An 18154-nucleotide genomic window follows, 5' to 3' on the forward strand; every position below is an offset into this window, starting at 1 on the left:
CTTGAGCGCGGACATCATAAACTTTTTTAATCTGTCTTCCGGAGCATTTTCTGGAGTGCCAGAGAAAATCAGATTGTCGCGCATGCTTCTTGATTGAATGTCCAACGGAGTTTCTTTCATGAGTTTACATTCCAGTCTAAGAGTTTGTAGTTCTGCTGACGTTGACATCATGTTTGATCGTATTATCTAATCTTAGCTCGTTCACTTGTTGTTGCGTGAATTCCAAGCTCTTTCTGAGTTTGGCGATCTCCTGGTTGAAGCAAATCAAGTGCAAATGACAATTTCTTGTCGATTGAAAAGAGGACACTCGCCTGTATCTCTTGTCGAATCAAGCAAAACCTCAGTTGAAGTGGAAGAATCAGCTTTTTTTGCAGCTCGACACGTTGGCTCGGATCCTCCATGACGAGACGAGTTGGCGTTGACGTAGCTGCGCGGATAGCAGGTGGCTCTCAGTTAAGTTACCGCTGCTAGCAAAGCTGGCGAAGGAAAAAAGAAAGGAACGAAGCGAGCATCTGCCATTGAAAAAGATAAATTTTATCTTGTTGTAGCTGTTTTTTTCAAGACTGTGCAAGGGGTGCCGCCATGTTTTTCGTCTTGGGAAATCACGCAATCTCTTGCATTGTCAGAGCATGCTCCCTCTTTCCCATTCACTTCTTTATATGACGCTATATTGTCTAAATTGTGCACATTTGTCATTAGGTCAAAAAGGTATGGTGGTTTTCCTCATGCTGTACACATATAATGCAACAAACATTTTTATTAAAATAATAAAATTTAATTGTCTTTTTTAATGTTTATTATTCTTGTGAAGAACAAATATGTGGTTAATTCCAAAACAATGATCTATGGTTTGAATCCACTTGGTTTTTTTTTGTTTTTTTTTCAGGAAACCTCCAAGGGTCCTGTTGATGCATCCATTCAAAATTAATAAAAGTAATCAAAATCGTTGGTTATATTACTTTGAGAAAGCAATTGAAATCATTAAACTACTATTACATTTTCAACAGGGTAATCTGTAACTCTAACCAAGTATTTACAAAGTCGGGAACTGCAGCAAAATCTGGCACACATGCTGTATATCCCTATTCATGAATAAACAAAGTTGCTTTTATGTACAATGCAGGACTTTATGCAGCGAGGTATTTGTGCAGATTAAAACATCTGATTCATTTGTATGTTTTTAAATTACGAGCTATCGTTTCAATAAAAATAAAAAAAACATACATTACAATACGTATAACCTAATATACAGGACAGGTTTGTCTCCAAAAAGTTATATTTCAGCTGTGATTCTAAGAAAGATCCAATTTCCATAAAACACTGAGCGTGATTGGATAAAATTGATCTGTCACATCTATCACCGGCCAATCAGATGAGCAAAAAGATACGCCGCAGAAGCGCCAGCTCGATAAGCAGCCGGCACCCCTTGCCATCGTTCCTCCTTACTGTACTTTGTTGTCATCATTGCCCTTTTTAAGCAAGAAAATGTTGTCCTGACATTATACAATGTCCTGTGTCACAACTTGGTTGCAGGAGTGCTGTATACAGCTAAACGTTTCTAAAACTGTAGGCATGTATTTCACTAAAACAAATAGAGTATCACCTGACCCCGACATACTTGTTAATGGAGAAAAAATGCAAATTGTCAGCCAATACAAATATCTTGGGTTAATAATAGATTCACAGCTTTCCTTTAAAGCCCATATTGACAAATTGTGTAAAAATATCAAATTAAACCTCGCAAATTTTCGAGCAATTCGGAATGAAATGTCAACTGAAGCTGCAAAAATTTACCTGCATTCGATGATTCTTAGTCACTTTAACTATTGCATAACCAGTTGGTCCCAGGCTGGTCAGAATGCAAAAAAACCATTGGAAGTTTTGTACAAACAAGTAATTAAAGTGATGGATAAAAAACCAAGGCACTATCATCACTGTGCAATTTTAAAAAAATACAGTCTTTTAAACTGGGACAGTCTTCACATATTTGCAGATTTAAATTTGATTTATAAAGTACTGCATGATTTGGCTCCAGCTCCTCTGGCTGAGTTTATCAGCCAAAGAAACAGCTCTGAGCGTGTCACTCGAGGCTCTGTCAGAGGTGACTGTCTCATTCCTCTGCGCAGGAGCACTTTCAGTAAGTCAGCCTGGTCAGTGAGGAGCGCTGGTGAGTGGAAGTCAGTACCTGAGGAGGTTAAACTGCTTACAACATACAAGGCCTTCACAAAAAAACTGAAAATGTGGCTAGTTAACACCTATAGCTGCCAACACTAAAAGACAAGTATGTTATGTTGTCTTTTTGTTATGATCAAAAAAATTATGGTTTTATTCTCTCTTAATAGTATAGTTTGATTATGTATCCTGTATTATATTGTCTTATAGTTGTATTTTACTGCTTTTTTACATCATGACCAGGGGACTACAGATGAAAACTAGCCTTCTGGCTAATTCTGGCTTTTTTAACCATGTGTACTTCATGTGTTTTATGAAATTGCATTGTCCCCTTTCAAAAATAAACTGATAATCATGACAACATCAATGGGAGCTGCCAAGTTTGCAGTTGCAGTTTGTCACGTGACAAAAAAGAAAGGAAACCGGTAGCAGGTGCTGATCAGTCTCATCCAAGGATGCTGATGGGTGGCATTTTGGCTGACCACGACCACCTCAGTTTGAATCTTTGGAATCATTTTTGCAAAACACACAACTTTCACACAAATAGTATCGCTTTTCATTGCACATGAGGGGATTCCAGCTTTTATACCACCCAGCGCCCTTTGTGTCAGGCGGGGGCATAATGGCCACACAATCTTCATTCCTCTTGCGTGGCCTTTGAGCGTTCCAAAATGTTTCAGTCGAGAGTGTGCTGTTGTCAATCCACTTGAATTGCCCTTCTTTGCCCGACAGGCCAATCCACGCTCCGTAGGTGTTGATCTTTTCGGGCTTTATTTTCTTTTGTTCTTTGTATGCATGAACAAGTTTGGTTAGGAACTCCTGCTCTTTAGCGTTGTCAATTTTAGCTAGCTCACTGTTATTGGCCTTACAGTCGTCTCTGGCATCTTCCCAAGTTTCTTCTCCGTCAGAAATTCCGTAGCAATTTGAAGCATATTTGGCCCAGCCGTTCTTGCAGCACATCAGCGGTACCTTTTCTGCTCCATCTGCACCGCAAAAATACAAGTATATCAAGTCAGTTTGCTTCTCCTGCCCTTCCGAAAGCAGCTTGTGTTGCTCTTGTAGCAGAGCTTCCGCAGCTTTCAGCTCAGCGACAACAGAGGTCATATCCTCCAGTTTGTGATACTTGAGCAGTAGTTCATCCATTTTCGTAATTGCATTTATTACGACTGTTCCAGAATATTCAGCGTCAATAGCGCGAAGGTATTCCTTCAGCTCCCGCTGCTGTTGAAACAGACCATCCAATTGTATTTCTATGCTTTCCATTTTTTGGGGAATGTGGTTCAGTAACATATTTATGTGGAGCCGAATGTTTTCTTCACTGGAATTCAGCCGTTCTTTCAACTGATTTAACTTGGAATTGTTTACATAGAGGCCACTCAATATACAAATGAACATGATAAGAAATCCAAGGAAACACCAAAAAGCTTGCCCTGGCATGCACAACGTGACTTTGCATTTGGATTCGTCTTCTCTCACAGGAACATCATATAATACACTGTCAGAAAGAGAAAAGAAATGAGGGAATTAGAAGCATTTGATTGACATAAACGTTGAAAGGCTATTGCTGAAAACTGTTAACTATGTAGTACTCAGTTCTGGAGATTTAGCATTCAAATATTTTGTCACCATTTCAGTATTCCAGATTATTTGGGTACGTGACGCACTTGGCATCCGGCAAGAGTCCACTCTAAAGAAACTTGATAACCTTTGTTCGCATTAGCGGCTATCCGGCACAATTGCGACATGCGGTTCGTATGCTAACTTTGCCTGCACATCAAAACTGCATCTTCCCTTTGGATAGTCTTCTGGTGTGGCCTCTGTAGAGCGCCTCGTTATCGGCCATGAGTGTACGCACATCAAGGAGAGAACGGTGGGAGGGTGAGGGGAGGGGAAAAAAGGTCTTACGTGACAGCAAGCGTGTGGACATCGGCTTCAGGGTGGCATCGCCACTTTAGAGCGCAACGTTGTCACGCCTTGAAAAAGCCCTGCGACGACCCATTGGGATATATTCCAGCCACCGGAGGCTTTAAGCAGGTTTATTTCGCAGGATGTGGTTTCAGCTACGGTGTTTTAAGAGTGGAGACAATGGTTTCATTTTTCACAATTTTATAGTCTTGGCGATTTTGTTTACATTCAAATTTGCCAGGGTTGATAACAAGACTTTTCTGTGGTGTGTCAAATTTACAAGACCATTTTACATTCAAAACAAGTAAACTTCCTCCCCACGTGCAAACATTATAATAACATGGTATCATTTTAAGATGAGTGCATTTTACAAAAGTAAGACAAAGTACTTCATGTCTGGGTTGTGCCGCAACTCATAGATTTGTCGACATTGCAAACATTTTCTCCACGCTAACAGTCTACAACATGGTTAAAGGGACCGCGATTTGCATGGACTTAACTGTGAATATTACATTCAATAAAAGGTAAAAGTGATGTTTAATGTTGAGTTATCCCTTTTATTAGACATCTATATTTCACATTATTTCCTGTATGCTTAACTATAGTTATTCATAAAAAGTATTTTTGGGGCGGTAATATTTTTTGTTGTCTGGAACAGATTAACTGAATTTACATTATGTTATTATATTGTTGTATTATCACATTGTAGTTTTTTTTTTTGTACGATGAGGTTTTAGGAGCTGATTATTCATATAAACCAAGGTTCCACTGTGTTTCATAAAGTACATCCATTCAGTTGCTCATTTCACTTCTAAGAACTGCTTTGAAACTTTCATTGAGGTGCAACTTTCACGTGAAATACATTTGAATTGAATCACCGTGTGAGTATTTCTAATTTTCCCTGTATTTAAGTGCAGCGTTAATGTTCAATCTGCAGATAGCGTGACAGTGATAAAACGTTTGATTCCCAACACAGCGAGAGTATTCCGGCTGTAACGCTGAAAGCCAACAGGTGGGTGGCCAGTGTGAAGATCTCACCTCATTTCAATGCTCTCAGCACTGACACGCTTTGGGTCTGGAACGCTGGAATAAATACAACAGGGATCAATCAGAAGCACCACATTAATATGACATTTACATTCCAGTATGTACATACAGTATACAGTGATTGTCAACCAGTGTATTGTGGCACCTTAATCTGCTATAAGGAAATCCTATTTCTTTTAAATGGCCTGGAAATGATTTTGCTACCTCAAATAATGGATCCTTGTGAATTTATCTATGCCAGTGAAGGACATGACCCCCCGATCTGAACCCGAGGGGTGTTCTGTTATTGGACTTCTGTGCTCATCACGGATTGTCCATAACGAACACCATGTTCAACCATCAGGGTGTCCACACGTGCACTTGGCACCAGAGGAGTTCGGTGAGGCCACGGAGAACAACTTCTGGATGGCTTTGAGGAAATTCTAGTCCACCATCCGGCGTTTCAGGAGGGGGAAGCAGTGCACTTTCAACACTGTGTATAGTAGGGACAGTGCGCTGCTGACCTTGACTCGGGACGTTGTGAGCCGGTGGGGAGAATACTTCGAAGACCTCCTCAATTCCACCGACAGGCCTTCCCATGAGGGAGCAGAGTCTGGGTTCTCTGAGGCGGGCTCTGGGGGAGAAGTGTGGTTTTCGTCCTGGCTGTGGAACAGTGGACCAGCGGACCAGCTCTACACCCTTGGCAGGGTCCTCGGGGGTGCATGGGAGTTCGCCCAACCAGTCTACATGTGTTTAATGGACTTGGAGAAGGTATTCGACCGTGTCCCTCGGGGGGTCCTGTCGGGGGTGCTTCGGGAGTATGGGGTACCGAACCCCCTGATACATGCGGTTTGGTCCCTGTACGACCGGAGTCAGAGTTTGTCCTCATATCGGACTCGTTTCCAGTGAGGGTTGGACTCCGCCAAGGCTGCCCTTTGTCACCGATCCTGTTCATAACTTTTATGGACAGAATTTCAAGGCGCAGCCGAGGCGTAGAGGGGGTCCGGTTTGGTGGCCTCAGTATTGCATCTCTGCTTTTTGCAAATGATGTGGTTCTGTTGGCTTCATCAAGCTGTGACCTCCAACTCTCACTGGAGCAGTTCACAGCCGAGTGTGAAGCGGCTGGGATGAGAATCAGCACCTCCAAATCTGAGACCATGGTCCTCAGTCGGAAAAGGGTGGAGTGCCCTGTCCGGGTTGGGGATGAGATCCTGCCCCAAGTGGAGGAGTTCAAGTATCTTGGGGTTTTGTTCACGAGTGAGGGAAGAATGGAACGGGAGATTGACAGGCGTATCGGTCTGCAGTGATGCGGACTTTGCATCGGTCCGTTGTGGTAAAGAAGGAGCTAAGCCGAAGGACGACGCTCTCGATTTACCGGTCGATCTACGTTCCTACCCTCACCTATGGTCACGAGCTCTGGGTCGTGACCGAAAGAACAAGATACCGGATACGAGCGGCCGAAATGAGTTTCCTCCGCAGGGTGTCCGGGCTGTCCCTTAGAGATAGGGTGAGAAGCTCGGTCATCCGGGAGGATCTCAGAGTAGAGTCGCTGCTCCTCCACATTGAGAGGAGCCAGATGAGGTGCCTGGGGCATCTGATTCGGATGCCTCCCGGACGCCTCCCCGGTGAGGTGTTCCGGGCACGTCCCACCGGGAGGAGACCCCGGGGACGACCCAGGACACGCTGGAGAGACTACATCCTTCGGCTGGCCTGGGAACACCTCGGGATCCCCCTGGAAGACCTGGATGAAGTGGCTGGGGAGAGAGAAGTCTGGGCGTCCCTGCTAAAGCTACTGCCCTCGCGACCCGACCTCGGATAAGCGGTAGAAAATGGATGGATGGATGGATGGATATGACTGGCTGAACAGCTCAGCTACTAAATGGCAGAAGGTACGTGTTGTACCCACTTTTTATGACATTTTTGTTTGGTTGTGTGCCATGAGATTTTTCACAATATAAAATATATGCCATGGCTCAATAAAGGTTTTACAATTTGCAATGCATTCAAATGATCAATAACATTCACTAACACTTGTCTGCAACTGTTAAAAACCATGAAAGCTTTCGCATCAAGACTGATCCTATTACCTGTCCTCCACATCCGCAGCCCCTTTCCCATTCGCCTCTTTCTCACTCGCCTCTTTCCCGCTCGCATCTTCGCGACTCGCCTCTTTCCCGCTCGCCTCTTTGGGACTCGCCTCTTCGTGACTCGCCTCTTTCGGACTCGCCTCTTTCGGGCTCGCCTTTTCGGGACTCGCCTCTTTCCCGCTCGCCTCTTTGGGACTCGCCTCTTTGGGACTTGCCTCTTTCTCGCTCGCCTCTTTGGGATTCGCCTCTCCTCGACTCGCCTCTTCCCCACTTGCCTCTTCGCCACTCACCGCTACGCCATCCATTTTGTTTGCATCAAGTGTAGCCTGAGCGGTCCACACATCCGACTACAGTGCGTTGTGTTCTGGTGGTTACGCGAGATTGGGACACAAAAGTGGCTTCACAGTTGGGGTTGATTTCCTCTCAGGCAGGCCAAAGGTAAACTGCAAGTGTGAGAAAATGACAAAAAAATGGGCAACCTCTCAGGCAGGCCAAAAGTTAAATGTATCTACGTTGCAAAAAAATAAAATAATAAATAAATACAAATTTAAAAAAAAAATATATATATATATATATCCTGCATATACATGAAAAACAATTATAATTGAATGTTCACATGACAACGACATACCTGCAAGTGTAATGAAATAACGAACAATGGGCAACAAGTTGCGTGATCCCGCTTGTCTGTAACATGCGTAGCACAAACAAAATGAGGCACAATTAGCATATTACACTGACCACAAATTAAGACGCACACAAATATGGAGAGAGCCATGTGACTAATTCGCTTGCTCTCCACAGTCCCGCAGCCCTTCGCTCTATACTACATAAGAATAGACTAATAACAAAACGTTTATTTACATTGAAACCTGCGAAAAAGAAACTCCCCCCCTCCCCCGCGTTTCCGTGTCCCCCTCCCCCTCCCCGTGTCCTCCCCCGTGTCGCACGGCCACGCCTTATAGGCCGTCATGACGTCATGGTATAGACGCCTTTGGGAGGAAAGGCCTTGCGTGTCGATACCTCGTCAGAGGACACGCGACTGAACAGACAATGACGGAACAATCCCTCGCCGCCCAAATGTTCCCTTACTGCATTGACATTCCTCAGTCGCGTGGTCGCAACGTCACTGTTTCAACATCAAAGTCGTGGCCACACAAGCGACATTTTTTTTTCTTCCCCCGTGCATCTCTCCGTATCGAGCCCTAGAAGGTTAACAAAGGGATCAAGTGCTTCATTTTGGGACAGTAATAAACTGATGACTTTTTTTAAGGTTGGGAATTATGAATGTGACACTTTTTTTTTTTTTTTTTTTTTGCTATATTGCTGAAAAGCACGCTCGCTCACAGTATTTGTAATATCTCGATTCGCGTGTTGATGCCCGTGGGAATTATCTTGTCCAAGTGGTGTAGCCGTACAACTTCCGCATACGTGGCGTTAACCACAGGCGCTTCACGAAATAAATGTAGTCGAATTAGTTACCGAACGTATTGAAGACGCGACACAATCCGACCCATCACGACCTTACAGGAGTAAAACATGATCAATTAAATCTCCGTCTCCGGGTTCACTCGTCTCGGTGCGCGTTGAAACTTTCTCGGCTAGCTTAGTTTAGCTCGCTGCTAACAAAAGAGTCACGTTTGCTGTCAACACATCGCCAAACGGAGATCTCGGTTTTATGATTATCGTGTGAAATGAGTGCAAAATCTGTGACAGAGAACAAGAACGACCGTCAACAACTGGATGCTGTTTTCAAAAAGCCTCGAGATATTTTACACAGAGCAGGTTTGTTCACATCTCTCACTGGTATAGTATGTGCTTTAGAGTTTTAAACAATATTCCCGTGTTTATGTCTTAATTATGCATATTGCACGATGCATATTGAAGCAGTAAACAACCGACGGTCACTAAAAAAACAAAAAAAAACAAAAGCAGTTCATCTTTGGATCAACTCACCATTACACACACAATTTAAATTTGTGAAACACAATTATCTCAATTATTCCTATATGTATTATTTATAAATAAACTAACTAATTTAAATAATTTAGCTTCGATATACTACACAATGAGATAACTGAAGAGACTAAAAAATAATTAAAGCGTTTTGTTTTTTCCCCCCACAATTCCTTCTTCAATCGTGCTGCTCATTCTGGTGTGCACGCTTTGGCCACATGGGGGCAGAATAAGACTGCGGGATATTCTGTTCATTCAGACGTCTCAACGCTCAGCTCATTAGTCGGCAGCAGTAATCGTTGTTGTTCTTCGTAAAGGATGACAAATAAATGCCCGTGAGTGTTGTTAAATGGTCCGTCTACTTGCGTTCTAGCAACATATGTGTTCAGATATCCGTTGCATAAAGGGAAATAATAATATTTAGCTGAGTGGCAATAAACATCTTCAAGTGTCATTTCTTTTCAGAGAATATTTACTCATTATATCTACCAAACTTTCATTTAATGTGAAGTGTATATCTCACCATTAACTAGTTCCTTTAATGCAAAACCTCAAAGTCACAACATGAGACTTAACTGAGCAATGTTTGGCTTCACCCAACAATGCCTGTTTTCGTGTCCTGCAGACGTCAGTGAAGAACATCTTCATCTTGAAAAGCACGAGCCAAAGCCCCCTGACATTGACAAGGAAGATGAGCCAGATCCCGCCTACGTTAAAGAGGAAGAGGAGGAGATTGATATCACCAACTTTCCACTGACTGTCATTGTGAAGAGTGAAGATGAAGATGATGATGAAGGTGATATAGACCACTGTGGAGGATCCCAAGCAGACAGCCTTTCAGCTCTGCTATCAGATTGTGACGACATAACGTCACACTCTCCTGAAACTGATGATGAACGCTCTAAAGGTGATATGACAAGTCACATGGGCAACAAACGCTGGGAATGTTCACAGTGTGACAAAGCCTTTGTCTTTGAGTCGCTTTTGAAAAAGCACACGATTAGCCACACAAGAAAGAAGCCTTTCAGTTGCTCAGATTGTGGTAAGAGTTTCACTCGTCAGGGACATTTGAACACACACATAAGAACGCACACTGGGGAAAAACCTTTTTGCTGCTCAGTTTGTGGCCTTAGATTAACACAAAAGAGTAGTTTAACAACTCACATGAGAACGCATACTGAGGAGAAACCTTTTGCCTGCTCACTTTGCGGTAAAACATTCTCTGTAAAGCGGTATTTAATAGCACATGCAAGTACACACACTGGAGAGAAACCTTTTACATGCTCACTATGTGAGAAAAGATTTTCTGTAAAGAGACATTTAATAGAACACACAAAAACACACACTGGAGAGAAACCTTTTGCCTGCATAGTTTGCTGTAAAAGATTCACTCAGAAGGGACATTTAAGAAAACACGCAAGCATGCACACTGGTGACAAACCATTAAGTTGTGAGAAACCTTGTGATCTTGTAAAGATGAGGTGAACAGAAACAAGTTTTATGAGAAGAGCAACAGTAATTTAAGGTTTAAATACATTGTAAAAATACTTTGACTCTGTTGGTAAGCTGTAAAAGTGTGCAATATGTGCTTCTGAATAAATAGGTCTTCAAAAGTGTTAGTATTCAGTATTTATTGTAGGAGCCTAAATGCACTCCTTTCCCTTCTTATGCACATTGGTGAATCTGGCCCAAAATACTTTTATAATCCCACATCCCCCCCAAAAAGTATTTAAATTATCTGTGGTCTTATACAAGCAAAACTCCAGCGATAACTTTACCTTCACAAAAGTGGAATAATGACAGATAAAATAAAATATTCAAATGAAAATAGTACAAATTATATGTATATCTTATTTTTAGACGAGTAGGATAAATATTACACAGTTAATGATGAGTAAAATTAATTTGTTTGTCTCCGCTAGTCTCATTTGATGAGGCAACTTCTGGTTTAGGGCGCATCGATGTTTTCCCATTGATTCTCATTAAATGTTTGACAGTCGGTCCTCGTGAAGTAGAAAGTTGTGTCCGGATAAACCCGTCTCGTCACAAGTGAGGTCACGTCGAAGCTTCTCGACCTAGCTTAGTTTAGCCTGCTAGCCGCTAACAAAGAGCCGCGTTTGTTATCAACACATCGCAAAGCACCGTGACCGGAAAGTGTCGAGATTACCGCGTGCAAATGTGTGCAAAAAAAATCTCAAAGAAGATTACGAGAAGGAACTTGCGAGCGACAACGTCAACGCAAGAAGCCTGAAGAAATGTTGCACAGAGCAGGTTTGTTCACGTCTTACTCTCACTTGTTCAGTAGCGAGTATTATTCCTTAACAAAATGTATATTCATAATGGAATCTTCATCACAAGGTATTAAATTTGTCCTCATTATTCGTTGGTGCCAATAGACAGGCCTAACGTTCACATTTTTTTGTTTGTTTGTTTTGTTGTAGATATGACTTTTCAGAGGCCCTTGAAGGTACATTTGCTCCAAGTTAAAAAAAGGGCACACAGAACAACAATTAGAAGCGCCTCCCAGAAATATACAATATGTAACCATACAACAATGCACTAGTTGTACCTTGTACTAGTAGCTGAAATGGCGAGCATGCGTGGGTGAGAGAGCGCTTATGCAGTTCAAAGTGAGAAACTAAACAAAATTAAACAGCTTCTGTAGGCCATATCAAGTCAAAAGATTTATATAAAAGCATTCACAGGCGTGGTGGAGCCTATCCCAAATGACTCTGGGCGAGAGGCAGGGACCGCCAGCCAATCGCAGCGCACCTACAATCATTCGCACTCACATTCACACCTGTGTGCAATTTAGAGTCTTCAATTAACCTAGCATACACATTTTGGAGATGTGGGAGGAAATGGGAGACCCCGGAGAAAACAACAAGAAGAACATGCAAAGAACATGCAAACTCCACACAGGTGAGGCCGGATTTGAACCCGCAACCTCAGAACTGCGAGGCAGATGTGCTAACCAGTCGTCCGACGTGCCGCCACAGAAATCTTCATTTCCAGCAAAACATGTCTTTACCAAACCGTCTTGTGTGTCTTGTTGTATTTTGCAGATCTTCGTCCTGAGCAGGAGCCACAGGCCCCTGACACCAAAGAGGAAGAGGAGCCAAACACCCTCCACTTTAAAGAGGAAGAACAGGAGGCTGATATCACCAAGTTTCCATTGACTGTCATTGTGAAGAGTGAAGATGATGAAGAAGAAGAAGGGGATGGAGACCACCGTGGAGAATCAAAAGCAGACAACCTCAGAGCTCCACTTTCAGACAGTGATGACATAACGTCGCACTCTTCTGACGCTGATGAGCATCCTAAAGGTGATACGACATGTCACACTGACAACAAACGCGTGAAATGTTCTCAGTGTGACAAAACCTTTGTCAACAAGCTATTGTGGAAAAGACACACGAGAACGCACGCTGGAGAAAAATATTTTCTCTGCTCAGTCTGCAACTTAAGTTTCAGCGAACGTTCCGAGTTAGTTCTACATATGACCTTACACACTGGGGAGAAACAGTTTGAATGCTCGGTTTGCGGCAATAGATTTTCCTTAAAGGGACATTTAATCGCACATACAAGAACGCACACTGCGGAGAAACCTTTTGCCTGCTCAGTTTGTGGTAAAAGATTCACTGAGAAGGGACAACTGGGAACTCATGCAAGAACACACACTGGAGAGAAACCTTTTGTCTGCTCAGTTTGCGGAAAAAGATTCACTCAGAAGGGACATTTAGAAACACACACAAGAACCCACACTGGAGAGAAGCCTTTTGCCTGCTCAGTCTGCACCTTAACTTTCAGTGACGGTTCAGTATTGGTCAGACACATGAGAACACATACTGGAGAGAAGCAGTTTTCATGCTCAGTTTGCGGTAAAAGATTCACTCAAAGATCATATTTGACAACACATTCAAGAACACACACTGGCGAGAAACCATTCAGTTGCAGTGTGTGCGATAAAAGATTCCATGCCAAGCTTCAGCTTAAGAGACATAAGTGTGCTGGGGAAAAGAGTAACAGTAAATGAAGCCTGAACGAAATTGACTTCTTGTAGCATGCTGTTAAAGTGTAGATGTGATCCTAAATAAAATCATCGGTGATGGTGTTCAGTATCTATTGGAGGAGGATCAGTGGTTCCTCGATTACAGCTGGTCTGTGGAGCCTCCTCGATCCTCGGTGCACACTTAAGACGAATGAGAACCTCAACAATACGGCGGCTTGAGAATGACTTCCGGGTTGCTGTCAAAGCATCGAGGATGATTGACATTAACAGAAGCTTGTGTTGTGGATCACTCCCTTATCCACTGCATAGTGAGTTCACCATTTTGTTGTGTTGGTCGCATGAGTAGTGATGATATACTACAGGTGAGCCCCTTTATCAGGGGTGTCCAAACTTTTTCTTCCAAGGCCCACATATAGAAAAATTGGGAGGAAAGGGCCACTTATGACATCTTTATTTAACACACTAAAACAATCCATCAGTGTAGGTCAAGCTAAGCGAAGCTAATATAATTTATTTTTATGTATACTGTGTATTTGGAAAAAAAAAACCAAGGCAGGAAAGCAAAAAGTTAATGATTTTTTGGGGGAGTTTGGACACTCCTGCGCCCTCAATTTCTCCCACAATGCATTTTGAGAAGGAGTAAAGAACCAGTTTTGCAAACCGAATTGTACACATTTATTTACTTACATAGGGATTTCAAATTTTCAAACACTACTCAGAAGCCATTAATTCTGTTATAACTGTCGCATAATCAGATTAACATCAGCTAGTGGACCTTTCGTAATATATATTGAATAAAAAAGTAATTCATAAAACATTATTGCATTGATTTTATGATCCGTTATGATGTGTTGCTCCACTTCTATTCAATTTAATTAAACTCATAGGCGTGCGAAATCTCTTTACAGTACAGCAAAACATCACAGGTGCTTTGTTTCTATGAATTTGCAAAAAATTAAAACTCAGCTCAAAACAATAATTGATATGTTCAATATTTATGGGGAAGGTTCACCAGCTGACAGCGATCGGGATATAATAACGGGACGCCAGTGAAGTTATTGTGACGCAAGACGAATTTCTGCCGTGGCTGGAGAACGTGAGGTGTAACCACCTTCTCACAGCAGGATTTTTTTTTTGTTTTTTTTTTTGTTTTTTTTTACATCCTCCAACATCTGCAGAGCCACAGACAAGAAAAAAAAAAAGAAAATTATGACAGCCACAATATAACTATGTTATCCATTTTTTGGGGAAGTTCCAATTAGTTCCAAATGATTTGGGCACATCCGATAAGGTCATATTTCATGTTGAATTATTGTCCATGAGACACAGCAGCCAATCAGGAATCAGCTCCCTTCTCCACAGATGGAATCAGCTCCCTTCTCCACAATATTTCACCCTTTTCATCCCTCATTCGATTTGCTTTGCAGTTATAAAAATTTAATCAAACGTGAAACTTCCTCCCTCTCCTTGGAATGGACCAATGATGAGAAGAGTAATTCCTTCCTCGACGCCAAACGTTTTCGCACGCTCACTCAGGGTTCCGGTTGTCATGACAACACCTTCGCCATCTCTTGGTGGTCTTCGTGGTACTCGCGCCGTGTCGCTTGCGGCGTTCCCTCCGTGTCTCCGGAGCGGGACTCTGCGGCCACGTCACGGGAAAGGGCGGCGCTTTGCGGCAGCGCCGAAGTCGGTTTGACGCCGCTCAGCGCCACTTCGGCGTCCGAAGCGACGCCACTCAGTGCCGTGCCGGCGTCCGACGGAGCTCCCTCGTCCTCGGGCAACAAAAACCTGAGCGGCTCAAGCAGCTGCTCAGCACCCACGCGACCCAAACGCTCACCGCTGTGCATGTGAGAGGCTGGAACACCTACACACACACACACACACACACACACACACACACACACACACACAGTCAGGGATATTCAATTTATCATTGCAGCATTTTCAGCAGTTTTCAACTCCCTGCGGAGGAAACTCATTTCTTCCGCTTGTATCTGGGATCTTGTTCTTTGGGTCACGACCCACAGCTCGTGACCATCGGTGAGGGTAGGAACGTAGATCGACCGCTAAATTGAGAGCTTTGCCTTTCGGCTGAGCTCCTTCTTTACCACAGTGGACCGATACAAAGTCCGCATCACTGCAGACGCTGCGCCGGTCCGCCTGTCGATCTCCCGTTCCATTCTTCCCTCACTCAAACCCTTTTAAATTGAAATTAGGAGTATGATCGTGTATGAAGGCTCCTGACCGAGTACGAGCGCCATCTGCTGGGCAGGAAAGAGGATCTGCAGGCACCGGTCCAGGAAAGGCAGGAGGTCTCGGGCGTAGACGCAGCACATGCGCGCGAACAGTTGTCGTTCGGCATCGCTGAACGCCGAATCCTCAGCGTGGTGGAACGCCAACAGCTCACTCGTCACCTGACATTTAAAGTGGTTGTGAGTGCGCCCTCCAATGGACAAAAAAGGCATCGACAGTTACTTTTATTGCAACATTGCAATGCGTTCTCGATGCGTTCCACGTGTCCAGCTGAATTGGACCCCTGACGTCGCCCGAGGGCCGTACGTTTGACAACCACTCAGGTTCATCCTGACATGCCCCCCAAATTTCACCAACTTTTTGCAAGTGTGTTTGTCTTACGTCGCAAAGGGCGGAGTGCACGTCTGCGGTGACGCACTGGGCGAGCGCTAGGGGGCAGCAGAGGCGCAGGTCGTTGAAGGCCACCAGGATGCGGTTGAGGAAGCGGGCCAGCGGCGGGAAGTCCAGGAGGCTGGCGGGCGGAGTCATCGTTCCGGGTTGGTCCGCGCCGGCGGAGGAGAAGGCGGCCCCCGGCACGGAGGGCATGGCCACCGGGGCGTACGCGCTCATGTCTTCAGCGAAGCTCGCCGCCGCCTCCCGCGCCGCGCTCCCGAACGCCTCGGCCGCCGCCCGCCGGAACGCGGCCGCCAAAAGGCCCCGGAGGTCCGCGCCCACGCGGCTGAAGGAAAGGCCCAAGTACATGCACTGAGCCACCAGCGAGTCCAGCCGCCCGCCCGCCCCGCGCTGCAGGTCGCGCTCCAGCACCTCCACCAAGTCGCACACCTGCACAGACACCCAACAGCTTTCAGGCCAGCTACTAATACGGATGCCAACTAGTGCGACAGCCAAGAAATGCTCAAATGGCTTTATGGAAAGCATTTTTCCCATATCTTAGATATCCAGCTCAAGGTCCATGTACTAGTACACTCTTTGTCCTCACTAGCAGAGCAACTTTGGGAATGCTCAAATGACTTTTTCCTGCATATTGCCTAAACTTCCGCTGACGCATACCTTGGTGAGCACCCAGCCGTGGAGGATGTCGGCCTGCCGCAGCGCCTGCTGGTCGCGCTGGTCCGAGAAGATGGCGCGGTACTGCGTGATGACGTCGAAGAGGTGCACGCGGCACGCCTCGGCGCTCTTGCTAATGTGCGCGTACGGTTCGGCGTCGGGTACGGCGTCCAGCACGGAGCGCAGCCAGGCGCCGCGGGCCTGCAGGAACTTGACGCGCAGCTCGGCCTCACCGAACGCGTCCATCCGCCGCAGGTAGCCGACGGCGCGCAAGCACGACGACAGCTGGGCGTCGCTGCGCAGCTGCTGCAGGAGCTGGAGCAGCATCAGCTGAGCGCTCTGACGAACTTCGCACACCAGGCCCTGAGCGATGCCGCGCGCACATGACCACATGACGTTAATGACGGCGGCACATTTGTTTACAGAAAAAAACAAAGAGAAACAGACAGATGGAGGGGAAAGGAAAACAAGAGAGACATCAAGAGCGACAGAGAGACAAATAGAGAAGCTGCGTGCGTGTGCGCGGGTGTCACCTGTATGACAGGAAGCGCGGCGTGTTTCTTGTCCAGCCTGCGGACGTACGCGGCCAGCTCCAGTGCTTGGTCGTAGTACGCGTTGCGTACGCACGTGTCCATCAGCTGCGGGATCTCCAGGATCTCCAAGATCTCCGTGTGGCGCTTCAGCGTCAGCGTGTTCATGCGACGGCTCGCCGACATCTGCTCCGCCTCCTTCGCGAAGCTCCTGAACACATTTGAAACATTGCATTAAAAAAAATGAATCTGAATGTATGACTGTATTAGTTTGGAACTGAAGTCCAATGAATTTGAAAGTTAATAGATTTTTTTTTTATCCGCAGTTAAAATTCTAATTAAATATTTTCACATTCAGTTCGATCATTTCAGATTCGGTTTGACAAATTCAATTTCAAATGAGTTGTGACGGACATCCGGGGACTGTAAGGAATAACAATCGATACACAGATCTCCACTTCGGCCAATCAGCGCCTTCGTTTTTAAATCACGTGACATAGGGACTCTCCGGAAAGTCCAGTCTTCTCAACATTGGCACCCCAGGGATGTGGCAATACATGCCATACATTACCACATCCCTGGGGTTTAAAAAATAGCACCTGATAATAATGTACTAGCGTATGGTATTTGATGGTACAATGGTATTTTTTTTAAATCAACGATTTCAATCTCAGTCAGAATAATCGTGATTATCCTTTTTTCCTCAACCGCCGAGCCCTAGACTGTGTGCGTGTCGATGAGTTCGGACGGACCGGCATCTCTGTCCAAGGGCGGGCAGCTTGTCGAGCAGCCGCGACACTCCGGCCTCGACGCGGCCAAAGTCTCGGTAGATATGCTCCGTGCAGTCGGCGGTGCGGATGAACGTGTGGTAGTTTGAGAAGGCCAAGTGTCGGGTCTGCTCAAGGATCTGCGCTCGCTCCTCCGCCAAGCGCTCCTGCTCGCGTCCCAGCTGGTCCACGCCGAACGAGCTGAGCTCCGACAAGTAGGCCGTCATGTCCGCTTTGTCCCTCCAACTGTCCGCCGGGAAACAGTCGTGGAAGACGGACGCCAGAATGCTCTCGTCCTCCACGTCGACCCTCGCCATGGTGGCTTCGTCGGACCACTCGGACAGACGGCAGAACTATATTAAAAAAATAAGTAAAATAAAAACACAACAAAAGGAACCA

The 18154-nt window shown here is 45.0% G+C and overlaps 3 protein-coding genes across 4 annotated transcripts; 1 reads left to right on the forward strand and 2 right to left on the reverse strand.

Annotated features, from left to right (window-relative positions):
- Positions 1-865: 865 nt before the first annotated feature.
- Positions 866-8049, reverse strand: LOC133473364 (C-type lectin domain family 4 member M-like). The gene is made up of 4 exons (XM_061765057.1): positions 7822-8049; positions 7191-7633; positions 5116-5160; positions 866-3667 (listed from the first exon to the last, which is right to left on the reverse strand). The coding sequence occupies exons 2-4, from the start codon at positions 7493-7495 to the stop codon at positions 2665-2667; spliced, it is 1353 nt and encodes a 450-aa protein (XP_061621041.1). The 5' UTR covers positions 7496-7633; positions 7822-8049; the 3' UTR covers positions 866-2664.
- Positions 8050-8497: 448 nt separating this feature from the next.
- Positions 8498-13271, forward strand: LOC133473239 (zinc finger protein 771-like). 2 transcript variants are annotated; one of them, XM_061764818.1, is made up of 3 exons: positions 8498-8975; positions 9772-10053; positions 12212-13271. In XM_061764818.1, the coding sequence occupies exons 1-3, from the start codon at positions 8885-8887 to the stop codon at positions 13180-13182; spliced, it is 1344 nt and encodes a 447-aa protein (XP_061620802.1). In that variant the 5' UTR covers positions 8498-8884; the 3' UTR covers positions 13183-13271. The 2 variants fall into 2 exon arrangements, with proteins under 2 accessions (XP_061620802.1, XP_061620801.1); XM_061764817.1 differs by having other exon boundaries at positions 8500-8975; positions 9772-10188.
- Positions 13272-14087: 816 nt separating this feature from the next.
- cog8 (component of oligomeric golgi complex 8) lies at positions 14088-18072 on the reverse strand. The gene is made up of 6 exons (XM_061764805.1): positions 17741-18072; positions 16992-17199; positions 16462-16821; positions 15793-16233; positions 15404-15572; positions 14088-15022 (listed from the first exon to the last, which is right to left on the reverse strand). Exons 1-6 carry the CDS (start codon positions 18070-18072, stop codon positions 14706-14708), a joined length of 1827 nt encoding a protein of 608 aa, XP_061620789.1. The 3' UTR covers positions 14088-14705.
- Between the last annotated feature and the right edge of the window lie 82 nt (positions 18073-18154).

This window comes from Phyllopteryx taeniolatus, unplaced genomic scaffold, assembly GCF_024500385.1.
Source record: "Phyllopteryx taeniolatus isolate TA_2022b unplaced genomic scaffold, UOR_Ptae_1.2 contig_24, whole genome shotgun sequence".
Taxonomy (NCBI): domain Eukaryota; kingdom Metazoa; phylum Chordata; class Actinopteri; order Syngnathiformes; family Syngnathidae; genus Phyllopteryx; species Phyllopteryx taeniolatus.

Coding starts and splice junctions, on each gene's coding strand:
- LOC133473364 (XM_061765057.1), bottom strand. CDS start 7,495: ATGGATGGCGTAGCGGTGAGTGGCGAAGAGGCAAGTGGGGAAGAGGCG. Junction 5,161..7,190: donor GCTGCGGATGTGGAGGACAG/GTAATAGGATCA, acceptor TATTTATTCCAG/CGTTCCAGACCCAAAGCGTG. Junction 3,668..5,115: donor GCTGAGAGCATTGAAATGAG/GTGAGATCTTCA, acceptor TCTTTCTGACAG/TGTATTATATGATGTTCCTG.
- LOC133473239 (XM_061764817.1), top strand. CDS start 8,885: ATGAGTGCAAAATCTGTGACAGAGAACAAGAACGACCGTCAACAACTG. Junction 8,976..9,771: donor AGATATTTTACACAGAGCAG/GTTTGTTCACAT, acceptor CGTGTCCTGCAG/ACGTCAGTGAAGAACATCTT. Junction 10,189..12,211: donor TTTCAGTTGCTCAGATTGTG/GTAAGAGTTTCA, acceptor TGTATTTTGCAG/ATCTTCGTCCTGAGCAGGAG.
- cog8 (XM_061764805.1), bottom strand. CDS start 18,072: ATGGCGAGGGTCGACGTGGAGGACGAGAGCATTCTGGCGTCCGTCTTC. Junction 17,200..17,740: donor GCCCTTGGACAGAGATGCCG/GTCCGTCCGAAC, acceptor AAATGTGTTCAG/GAGCTTCGCGAAGGAGGCGG. Junction 16,234..16,461: donor ACGGCTGGGTGCTCACCAAG/GTATGCGTCAGC, acceptor GTGTCTGTGCAG/GTGTGCGACTTGGTGGAGGT.